Source organism: Nuphar pumila, chromosome 3, assembly GCF_984573655.1.
Source record: "Nuphar pumila chromosome 3, dmNupPumi1.hap1.1, whole genome shotgun sequence".
In the NCBI taxonomy this organism is placed as follows: domain Eukaryota; kingdom Viridiplantae; phylum Streptophyta; class Magnoliopsida; order Nymphaeales; family Nymphaeaceae; genus Nuphar; species Nuphar pumila.
The window spans coordinates 14370504-14382768 of NC_143251.1; the positions used below are offsets into that span (position 1 = coordinate 14370504).

Below are 12265 nucleotides of genomic sequence, written 5' to 3' on the forward strand. Positions count from 1 at the left end.
TTATGTTGTAATGTGGAGTTCGTGCACTGTTTTTGAGAGACAGGGGTGATTAGGTTGAAGGGTATGTGGTAACAAGTTTGTGTGCGTGCTATAGATGGCTAAATGGATCATTGTATTCAATGCATGTTTGAAGATGCCACCAGCCAAGTATTCAGGCGGTCAAAATGTGTGTTAGGTGACAGGTTATTCTTTTCCTTATTGTTTGATTCATGTAAAGTGACGAGCATACTTCATTGGCCATTCTTCTGCGGACTTCCTAAAGAACGTGAGAGATAGAAACCCCTGTGATGCTGGATTCTTCAGTTATATGAAGCATCAAGAGTTAAAATATAAAGGCAATTTTTTTTCCTTTTTTCTTCATTTTTCTTTTTTAATGATTCTTTTTATTCGCTGTAAATTTTAGCAAGTTGAAGCTTACACGGGATTGATAAACTGCTTAATGCTCCTCCCGTTAGTTTTGATGCTGCTACATTTTCTGCATGATAGATGATTCTATCTTTGATTTCTAATAGACTGCAGAGAGCTACCCTGCGTTGTTTAAATTGTTAAAGTAATGAGCTTGTGCGCATGCATGTATGGAGTATCGTTTACCCTGGAATTCAAGTTTTCAATAGTATTGTTGCAGCATTTAGAGATGTCCAGGTTTTGCTATGGAAGCTACCAACCTAAAGGCCTCTTAGTTATTTTTTTAAAATTAGTTCTCGAGTTGTGATTGGACTCACTACACGCCCTTATTTTGGTTATGTGCAGTGTTTAATTTTTTATGGATATGGACACTCGAAAGGGCAGGCATATATCTTTATGACTTCCAAATATGGATCTTCATATTGATAGTTTGGATTCCCTATGAATCTGGATATGATTATTCTTACATAGGAACTAATAAAGGGTACTTTACATATAGACTGCCGCTCTGGAATTTTCATTTAGCTGCCCCCAATCTCAAGTAGCATGTGATTGATATTACAAATACACCCAAAAGAATTGTCAAAATGCCCGAACCTATTGTCAATCAACTCTGACAACTTCCAGTTATCAAAATACATTGGGGCAACTAAATGCACAAAAATGACAGGAAAGAAATGACTGATTGATGGATTTAATGTCAGAAAACACCAACAAGCGTATCTCAACTCATTAAAAACTACAATTGAATGGCATTTGCATGATAACATCATTCTGTCACAATATTGCAACATAAAATGGAGTCACACTATGACTCATAATATTAGAGTAGGGTTAAACCCTAGTCAGTCACTAGGATCAGAATGGTAACAATCACACAAAGCTATTACAACTACTGGAGCATTATCTTCAGGTCATAACAGGGCAACTGTGAGTACCACATGATGAAAAGACAAGATAGCTGAGTATGTGTAGTGCTTCAAACTTGAGAGCAGAATGCAACAAGGCAAACTGTCTAGCCACTGCTGCCACCTGAAAAATTAGTTAAATTGATCAACAAATCTGCAGGAAAAGAAAGAATTTTCCAGAGAATGGAGAATATTAAAGGAATTCATAGACATTTAATACCCAATCTCTGTCAAAAATACGTAACTCTTTAAAGCTATGTCGCATGAACATTTCAATAGCATGTGCCATACACACCTCGTGTAGATAAAACATGACACTTGGACACCCCAGGAAACTTCATGGATGCAGTCAAACCAGTTTATTTGTTGTTATACACACATACATACAAGTATGCATGCGTGTACGGCCATGTCCCCATTTCCTAGTTTTTGAGAATTGTCATGTCATACCAAGCATATTCCCATTGTGCCCCATTCCTGCATTACGTGGCATATTTTTAAAGATAAAAGTACGCAAGTTTTTTTTTATGTGGAAAATATAGGACATATCAACAACGACATCAATATTACATCTTGAACAAATCATAAATGTCCAAACCATGCATGCCAATTCTTCTGCATTTTGTGGTATAATCATGTGCAAGGGAAGCTTATTGAGTATTATCAATACAACACGCATGGATAGCTCCATTGCTGGAGTACCTGAATAGAATACTTAAACTTTTGAGCATGAAAAAGACTTGGCCAGCAAATAGCAGCCACAATCAGCTGCTAAGACATTCAAAACAAGAATTCAGAAAAATAAAATGGTTGTTTTAGTGACAGAGTGAACTACATTGAATGTGTCAAAAAATTTTGAACTACAATTTAACAAGTTTCAATCCTTACAAGTAAATCCAATTCCAAGTGGGTACCAATAAAACCAACCTAAGTGGTGCAAATTCCAATTTACTAAAAAGTTTATGTTCCAGGCCGTGACACCCAGGTTAGATACGGGTCCAGGTGCAAAGCACTGAACCATTAAATGTAACTGGAAGTATCGAAACAAATGTGAGCTACAATTGCCATATTGATGTAGATCTTCACCACGGAACAGTCTATGAGAATGATTTGAGCTTCAATATTCTCATCACAATACTGGCGGTGGTTGGGATCTTATAGGAGTTGACACAATGCACATGCTTCAGCAAAATTACTTCAAAAAATCTATGCCACCTAACAACATTTTCTTTTGTGGAGGTTGGACTTCTTCTAAGAAAGCTATTAAATGCAAAAGTAATAGATTAACCGAATGTAGAGGGCTAGAACTGCCATTAAACAGTGGCAAGGGTTGACTTTGCTGAGACTTTTTTGTCCCAATGTGTTGCATGACTTGATGGAAAACATTTTATTTCCAGAATGTGATTAATGATGAGGCATGATCTCACAAATCAATTTTGTTTGAGAAATCCATACACACAATACTTGTATTTGTCCCAACCCATACTTGTAAGCATGCATGCACACATGCACATGCACATCCTCCCTGCACGTGTGCAGGCAGGCATGCAGACATGCATTCACATACACAAGTCATTGCAATATAAAAATTGCAATGCTTTTGTGAATATGTCGGCAACTTCGTCTTTATAAGCAACTTTCTCCAAATTGGTAACTCTTTCAAACACTCTCTTTAAAGAAAGCGATGAGCAATTGAGATATGCTTGCTTCTTACATGTGACACGGGATTATTTGCCAAGTTAATAGCACTTTCATTGTCACAACATACAGGAGTTGGGTCTTGGATCTCCATGAACATATCCCAAAGAAGCCTTTTCAACTACATGTATTCTTGAGCTGACATATATTTAGCTTTCATAGATGAAAGCGCAATTTCTAAACAAACTTATCATAGCCGAATCTGTGCTAAAGCAAAATCTTGAAGTAGAGTGCCTTGTATCCAAGTTTCCTCGCCAATCCACATCTGGAAAGGCCTTGAACTCAAAATTTTCATCTTACTCATGAAGCAAACCAAAATTAACAGTAGAATTCACATATTTGAAAGTTCTTTTGGTTGCATCAAGATGGGGCTTTCTTGGAGTTGGAATGAATTGACTAACAATTTCAACTGAATAGCATAAATCCAGTATAGTAATAGTCAAATACAAAAGACTATCAACAAGCATTCAATAATAGATAACATCATCTAACTCATTCTCTTCATTTTTCAGCAATTTCAAGTTTGGTTTCATAGGAGTTGAAGCATATTTTGCATTACTCATTTCGTCGATGTGATCAATATGCTCTTTTGATTGTCTATTTTCTTTTTGTTTCGGTATTTGCTTGATTATCTTTCGGTACGGGGTTTCAATTCCACCAACAACCTCCCTCGTGTATACTTTGTAGGTATGCCTTCATGCATAGCCTTCAATATTGATAATTGGAGTTTGCAAGTTTCTTTACTTCAAACTTATCTCCACCAAAAGAGTCCATAGTAGATTAAGAATAGACCTTGATTTTTCAATATATATATATATATATATATATATATATATATATATATATATATATATATATATATATATATATATATATATATATATATATATATATATTGAAGGTCTTTCTCCACTTCTGTCGCAATTTGGCCTTTTTTTCCTTAGGCCCCAATGCAAGATAAGAAAGTTCATTTTTAATCATTCACTAAGGCATATGCACATACCAACTTTTCAAGTTCCTATCCACCTTTACATGGACCCACTTCACCAACTAAGTTAAGTATTTTAGTTATTTTACTAACCAGAATCGGGAATGGGGCATGGTAGAGTGGAGCCAAAAAAAGCATAAGTCCATCACTGCACTGGTTTTGATTTTAACTTCCATCCCCACCTCCATCCTCATTTCATGTCCTCCGTTTACCCCCAGTCCACTGCCATCCCTCGTACTAACCTTTCCCATGCCTCCGTGACATTTGTTATACATAAATGTATGCTCATACTACCGACATAAATATGTAACTGTTATCTTTACTCCTAAAATCTCTACACAAAACAAATGGACCAAAATGCTCCAAACACGACAAAAATACAAAATTGATCTTTGGCAGACCCCAACATCCTCCACCACCTCCTAACCAGATTGAAACCTCCCTGAGCATCATCTTGCTGTCGACCTGCTTCATCTGATTTCAAGCACAATCATCATCAGATTCTCCGCTGAGGAATTCGGTTCTCAACTCCTTGCGAGGCCTAGAAGAAAGGCCCCTTGCTAACATCTCCTTGTCATACCTCCTTGCCAAATCAATGTTACCTTTCTGTATCAGGGCATCAATCAGCGCATCGTAAGCGAATTGATCTGGTATGACGCCGTGCTCCTCCATCGTCTTCCAGATCTTGAACACAGGCCGGAGGTATCCCCATCCCCCAAACTTTCTGATCAGCATTACATAGGTCTCCATTATCGGGGTACAACCTCTCTCAATCATTTTATCAAGCAGTTGGAGGATCTCCTTCGGCTCAGACATGCTCGAGAAGAAACAATGGTAAGTGATGGCATTCGGCACGAATCCCTTCTTGGGCATCTGATCGAGCAATGCGAGCGCCTGCTTAACCCTCCCGGCGTTGCAGAGAAGCTTCAGGATCGTGTTATACGTCGCGACACTGGGCCGGCACCCCGATTCGAGCATATCCTGAAAGAGATGAACTGATTGATCGACGTCTCCTGCGAGGCCCAGAGCATGAATCGCAGTATTGTAAGCCACAACATCCAAAGAGATCCCTCTCTTCTTCATTTCATCAAACAACTTGACGGCCTTATACGGCTTCCCCGACTTCGCGAGAATGTCCATGTAAATGGTGTAACTGTGAACGTCTGCGTCGATCCCCATCCGCCCCCTCGCCTCCCAGAAGCTTCTGCACTTGCTCCACCAACCCATCTTCAACCAACCACGGAGAAGGATATTGAACGTCTTCGTATCAAGTGGGTGCTCGCAAGTCTCCCCGATCGACAAGTTCTCGGCCTCCAGGACGTGCTTGCGCTCGCAGAGAGCGTCGATGAGATAGGAGAAGCACGTCCGATCCTTCAAACCGAAGTCCTCGGCCCGATGGTACGCATCTACGGCTTCGGACACCATGTGAGCGCAAGAGTACCGATTGAACATCGTCCTGAACGTGGTGTGATTCGGAGGGATACCGTCTCGCTTCATCTTCTGAATCAAGCCCCAAGCGAGATCGAATTCCAGCGCCTTCCCTAGAACATCGATCATCGAGTTGTAGGCCTCTACGTTGTATTGGTAGCCGCGTCTTCTTGAGGCCCAATTGAAGAACGCGTAGGCAAGTTTCCAATCGTTGGTGTGGCTCTTGATCACTTCACAAACTATCTTGTGGTCGATGATGGCATTGTCGAGAGCAGGGATCGAACACCCAATTTCCAAATCCTTGCGGTTGACGCTCCGGAGAGTCTTGATTATCATTTCGGTCATCGGATCCCGATTTTCCGTGAAGTTTCGAGGAGTCGTATTGTGGGTGGCGATCGATTCGTGACGGTTCCTTGATTTCTGAACATGGGTAGAGGAGGGAGAAGTGTGCAAGAGAAGAGCGAGTTGGAAACAAGGAGCGGTACGTCGGAAAATGAAGAAAAGACGACGATGGGTGCTAGAAAAATGGCTGATTGAGGGAATGAACGAACGCATTTTCCGGCTTTCTTCTTTGGATTGACTGCTGGGAAGAGCAGAAAGTGAGAATTCAAACAAAAGAAAAACTCAGGAAACAGAGGAAAAAGCATGGAAACGTGATACAGGTGGAGTCCCTCTCCATGCATAAGGCCGGCAATGTGTGAGGCTGACATGGCGTGTATTTTACCTGTGGGATTGTCACTGAGATTTTTCTAATGCCTTCTTGGTCCGTCGGTGGTGAGCAAGCCCTAGGAACACACACACACACAGAGAGAAGGGAATAATGGGTAATGACGTCTTTTCTGCTCACTACAAAAAAACGACAATTTTGTTTTTGTAAAATTGCAAGTTTTTTTTTTAAATGCCTCACAATTTGTTGAAATCATCCTCGTGTTCAAAATTTTGATTCTAAATTTTTTAATGACATTTTATCATGAACCTCCTGACATTAGCACGTAAGTCTTTTAAAGTTTGCACAAATATGTTGTTAACTTTTAAATATAATTAAAATCATCTAAAAATTTTGCAACATATTTGCACGGAACTTTTAAAGTAATTTTTTTTGGTGATCTTAACCATGTTCGAAGATTTGCAATATATTTGTACAAACATTAAAAGGTTTGCAAAACATATATACGTGAACGTCAAGAGCTTTGCAAGATGTTTGTTTGATTATGAAGAGGTTATATTTGTGCAAGCGTCAAGAGGTTCACGACAAATATTTGTGCAAATATCAAGAGGTTTACACGCTATGGGAAGAGTCACAAAAGTTAAGAATGTCTTAAAAATTTTGAGAAACTGGATGTGAGAAAGATTTGAGAGGCATTTAAAAAAATACATCATCTTACAAGGACAGTACTGTTATTTAAAACAAAAATCGATTAACCCTTAAATTCTACCTTGAATAAATGGCCTTTTCGATTCTGACAACATTGCTTTGTACACAACGTCTGACGCAAGATATTTTGATGAATTTGTTCTCAAATGACCATCACATCTTTCCTTGTAGAACCTTTTGAAAAAAGATAATCTCTCAAAGAGACCTTAGCAGGTCAGGGCACCTCCAACGATAATACCCTGAGAGGTGCTTGAAAACCACAAAACTAGGGATGGAATGCAAATGGATTGAATCAGGATGGAGGTTTTTGCAAATTTTAGCTGTTTTGGATCTCACTTGTCAATGTATTTTAGCTATTTTGGATCTGAACCACTTGCATCCCTACCAAACACCACCATCTTTCTTTGTTTTTTCAGTTGTTCATTTTTGTGCTTTAGTGAAAATTTTCCAATGGTATGGCTTTTCAATTGGTGGGGTCTGCCCTAACCCCAGCTTGCGGCCTTGCCTATCAAAAAGATGATGCCGGTATGGTTATCATTATGATTGGGGAGTGATTTAATATTTTTTATCACAAAAATAAAATCCATATTCTTCTAGGATTACAGCGAATATGATGCCCAATATGATTATCAATTATAATCTATGTAAGGGGCAGTAATTATAAGTACTTTACTCTCTCTTCAAAAAAAAAACACTTCACCCATGGGTTTGACAATGAACTGGATTTTGTCCTCCGACCCAATTAGATTCTTTTTTCTTTATAGGCAAGCTGAGGTTAGGCAGACCACCAATTATACAATCATACCATTGGGTTTTGAACTTGCAACGACTCAATTAGATTCTATTTAGCTGCATTTGGTAAGCCAAAACAATATCGTATTATAAACTGATGCAAATATGATTTTGATTTTTTGCTACCAAATCCAAGAAATATCTTGTATTTGACTGTTTACATGTGAAAAATCAGATCTGGTATGATCTTGTCACCATCGGAATCCAAATCTGAGTTTAAATCCGTTTAGCTAACATCCGATCCTATTAGTCGAGTATAGTATTGGCTACATGGTCCAACCTTTTACATCCCTATTCACCAGTTCTAGAATCGAGAGGAGAATTATTCAAGAAGCACAATAGTTGGGATTAGGTTGAGTAACTTTCATAACATTTTCCAACCAATGCCACAAATATCGTTCTCAGGAAATCTCGGTGAGCAGAATCTCACGATAAATTAATTTCTTAAGAAAAAATTTCAGGAAAATATTGATATAAATAAAATATACAAAAATCTATAATGTATACAACTTTATTGGAAACGTAAAAAATACTAAAATAAGTCTTTTTTAAGAAAGGAATTCAAATGCGACACTTAAAAAATATCAGGGATTAGATTCCAACTTGCATGATGTCGGCTGATTGACACAAAAATCCCCCCCCCCCCCCCCCCCCTCACACACACACACACACACACACACACAAAGATATTTATGCATATCAAATTATTCATGCATAGTGGCCTTCTTTTTATTTTTTCCTCTCAATGCCTTGAACAACCGAAACAAAGCCTCCGTGCACTTAGACCGCGATTTGCAGCAAAAGTTTGTGGATATCCTCTGTTTTCTCCCAGGTACTTCCTTTTTCTTGTTGAGGGCCGAACTCTGCGGTTGGATGCATGTTTCTGCTGATTGCTTTAGATGATGCCCACAAGGTGGTTTCTGCTGATGGCTTTAGATGATGCCCACAAGGTGGTTTCTGCTCTTTCTTTCTCAAAACCACTAGACTCGAGAGAATTTTGCCTTTTGAACCGCTCATCCTTGAAAACTTGATTTTGAGGTCATCTCATTCCCTTCCCACTGTGTTCATCCTTCATCAATTTCCATGTTTGTTAGAACTCATCCATCTTGAGTTTCTGAATCTTCTTGGATCTGTTGCTGGGGTTCTAAAAGGAGGACCAAAACACCCACTTGGGTCGTTATCAGTTTTAGGGAAGAACAAAGGGAGAAGGAATCTAGGTATTGATGGAAGGATTGCCGGATCAATTGGTTTGGGAAATTCTGGGGAGGATTAAGAAAACCCAAGATAGGAATTTTGCTTCCCTTGCATGTAAGCGCCTCTATGAGTTGGAGAGGGAGCAGAGAGAGTTTCTTAGGGTTGGGTGTGGCTTGAACCCTGCTAACTCTGCCTTAACTGCCCTATGTACCCGTTTCAAAAACTTGGCAAGGGTTGAGATTGTCTACTCTGGTTGGATGTCTAAATTGGGGAAGCAACTTGATGATCAGGGTCTTCTGATTTTGTCCCAACTCTGTCCTTCCCTCACTGATCTGACCTTAGGCTTCTGCACCTTCATCACTGATGTGGGTCTGGGCCATTTGGCATCATGCTCAAACCTCAGGGCCTTGAAGTTGAATTTCACACCTGGGATCAGTGGCTGTGGGATCCTGTCGCTGGTTGTTGGGTGCAAGAGCCTTTCCACCCTCCATTTGATCAGGTGCCTGAATATCAGCAGTGTTGAGTGGCTCGAGTACCTCGGCCGGCTCGAGACGCTTCGCGACCTCTCGATCAAGAACTGTAGGGCAATCGGAGAATGGGATCTCGCGAAGTTGGGCGCCGGGTGGAGAAGCTTGAGAAGCTTGCAGTTTGAGGTGGATGCGAATTATCGGTACATGAAAGTTCACGATCGGTTCGCCTTCGATAGGTGGCAGAAGCTATGTGTTCCTTGTGAATCAATGGTGGAGCTCAGCTTGGTGAATTGCCTCATCAGTCCTGATAGAGGCCTTGCTTGTGTGTTGGGGAAATGCAAGGCGCTAGAGAAGCTTCATCTGGATATGTGTGTAGGCATTAGAGATAGCGACTTGATGAGCTTAGCGCAGAAATCAGTTAATCTGAGGTCCATCTCTCTTCGTGTTCCCTCTGATTTCTCGCTTCCAATCTCCATGACCGACCCATCAAGATTGACTGACGAGAGCTTGAAGGCCATTGCTAATAACTGTTCCAAGCTTGAAACTCTTAGGATCTCATTCTCTGATGGAGAATTCCCATCCTTCTCATCATTCACTTTGAGTGGAATTCTATTGGTGATTCATAGGTGCCCAATTCGTGTGCTTGCACTTGATCATGTTTATTCTTTCACCGACTACGGTATGGAAGCTCTCTGTGATGCCCACTTCTTGGAAACTCTGGAGCTGACAAAATGCCAGGAGGTGAGCGATGAAGGATTGCAGCTTATTCAACATTTCCCTCTCTTGAGCAGCCTGAAACTCTCCAAGTGTTTAGGTGCAACTGATTCAGGATTGAAGCCTCTTGTTGGTATACATAAATTAGAATCCTTAATGATTGAAGATTGCCCACAGATCAGTGAGAAAGGTGCTCATGGAATTGCAAGGAATCTGTTCTTTAGGCAAGACTTATCCTGGATGTACTGAAATTCATAACTTCGGGCGACCTGCCTAATCGGCTCCTGTAGGCCAACTAAGTAGAGTAAGAAGTTCAAAGTTGGAAGGTACTGTGTTCCAATCTCTTCTCTGTGGCTCTGTTAATCACTATGGTCTTGTTGATTGGGCTATGCTGTTAACTCTTTCTGGTCTTCATGAAGCTCCATGAGCAAGCTTGCCAATCTTCTGCTTAGTGTGTGTGTGTGTGTGTGTGTGTGTGTGTGTGTGTGTGTGTGTGTGTGTGTATTAGAAAAGCCTTACATGTTTGTACATATGCATGCATTTTGATTCCATCATTTCTTCTGTTAAAACTTCATGTCTTTGTCGGTTGTTTCTTCTTGTGTCAGGTTTGCTGTTTATAGATTGAACAATGATAGAACAAAAGTCCATTAGACTTGAATTTTCCACTGCCTTGGCAAGTTTGCTTTGGTCACAGGTGGGATGGGTAATCACAATTGAGAATCCAAAAGCCGTCACTGTTGGTCACAAGGTCAGTCCTGCGACCAACTTTTACAGGATTCAAGGAGAAGCATTCTCAAGTGAGAATCACAATCACAACTTGCACTTTCTCATGTTTCGCTAAACTTGAGAAAGTGCTGTGATTGTGATTCGCAATCACATGAAGCTGAGAAAATCCAATAATCACAGGGTATCACAAACTCATAAATCTTTGAATCAGATTCTAACTTCAGTTCTCTGACTTTCAAAAGGGAAGAAAAGAGAATGTTATTTGAAAACCAAGACCGAGCGATATGTCAATATAAGAAAGTTGATCACAAGATGTTCTCAACTACTTGAATTCAGCACACTTGCCTACTTGATTGCTCAGGCACAAGAACCCTCAACTACCAAGTGAACACCACATCATGCCCCACTAGTTCATTGTCCAATGGCTTGACTGTGGAGGCTCACTGATTGACAGCCTACATTCCTCAACAAGTATACTGAAAGTAATATTGGCCATCTTTGAGTACCCTTTAATTCAGCGTGGTGGTAAAGGTCCATGATTTTGTTATCTGAGAAATTTGAAAGCCCAAAAGATTGTTGGTTATTTGTGGCTTCAGAAGACAGTTAGGCAAACTAATTTGATTAAAAGTTGTATGACTGCAAAATAGCTGTTCCTCCCATATATGGAAGAGCCGGTCTGAATGTATAATGGCCTTTTCAAACGAGAAGTTACTAATGGCATTTGTTTAGGCCTAAACGAAGAAAAATTAAGCCTTTAAAGACTTTAGTTGGGTTTAACCCTGTCTTAACTGTGATCTCAATCGAGATTTCATGCTTTGGAACAAATCACAAACAAAAGCACCATAAGTCTGAATCGTTTAGATTGGCCCAAGTAGTTTAGGATGGTCTTGATGGGGTACGGCCGGTTCTAAGCACGGCAGTATTGTTAATCTTCTGTCACATTTATAGGATTCTTGCACAGTAAGGTTGGAGAAGGCTGCGAAGCTTGTTGTGGATCACAGACTACACTTTTCTTGTGGTTGAAGTCTCTGAAACTTTCCTCCACCTGCATCTGTAAATCCATTTAAAATTTCAGTATTCTGTGCTCTCATTGCTCCTCCAAAGAAGTGAATGTATAGTACATCAGCTGTTCACTCCAATGATCAGATCTTGGAGCTCCACTCTGACTGTGTTAGGAAGCAAGATGCTAGATTTTGTATGACACCAAAAAATGTGAGTTGGGACAGAATTCTAGTTTTGGAATTCGGTCCACCTAATCCAAACACACCTCTAACCTGTCATTTTCCCTTTCCTCTTGGTCTAATGGGAGTATTAAATATACACAACCGAGTAGACCATGTAGCAAGTTACCAAGTCCTACCTATTGCAAGCTTAGTGTGATGGAAATGAGGACAGACAAAAACTCCCATTCTTTCGAGTTTGGTTGATCTGGATTGGTTAAAACAAGGCTTGAATTGGTGAAGTGGGTGAGCACAGCATCGTATTTCAACTTTATTTTATAGTTGAATTTCGTGCAGTGGCTAGTTCCTCTTTATGGCACTAGCATTGTAGGTTGTAAGTGGGCGAA

General features: G+C 40.1%; 3 protein-coding genes across 11 annotated transcripts in view; 2 read left to right on the forward strand and 1 right to left on the reverse strand.

Annotated features, from left to right (window-relative positions):
* LOC149842066 (ubiquitin-like domain-containing protein CIP73) overlaps positions 1–542 on the forward strand; it is a 33004-nt gene extending 32462 nt beyond the window's left edge. For all 9 annotated transcript variants that reach the window (XR_016430753.1, XR_016430752.1, XM_089998868.1 and 6 more), the window contains exon 15: positions 44–542. Coding sequence is in view for 7 of the 9 variants with exons in the window: in XM_089998868.1 (XP_089854994.1) it covers positions 44–53 (10 nt within the window). In the remaining 2 variants the exon portion in view is untranslated. The remainder of the gene's footprint in view (positions 1–43) is intronic.
* Positions 543–4300: 3758 nt separating this feature from the next.
* LOC149842067 (Pentatricopeptide repeat (PPR) superfamily protein) lies at positions 4301–8236 on the reverse strand. Its single transcript, XM_089998866.1, has one exon. The coding sequence runs from the start codon at positions 5980–5982 to the stop codon at positions 4480–4482; it is 1503 nt and encodes a 500-aa protein (XP_089854992.1). The 5' UTR covers positions 5983–8236; the 3' UTR covers positions 4301–4479.
* Positions 8216–10411, forward strand: LOC149842068 (RNI-like superfamily protein). The gene has a single exon (XM_089998865.1). It carries the CDS (start codon positions 8818–8820, stop codon positions 10219–10221), a length of 1404 nt encoding a protein of 467 aa, XP_089854991.1. The 5' UTR covers positions 8216–8817; the 3' UTR covers positions 10222–10411.
* Positions 10412–12265: the final 1854 nt, after the last annotated feature.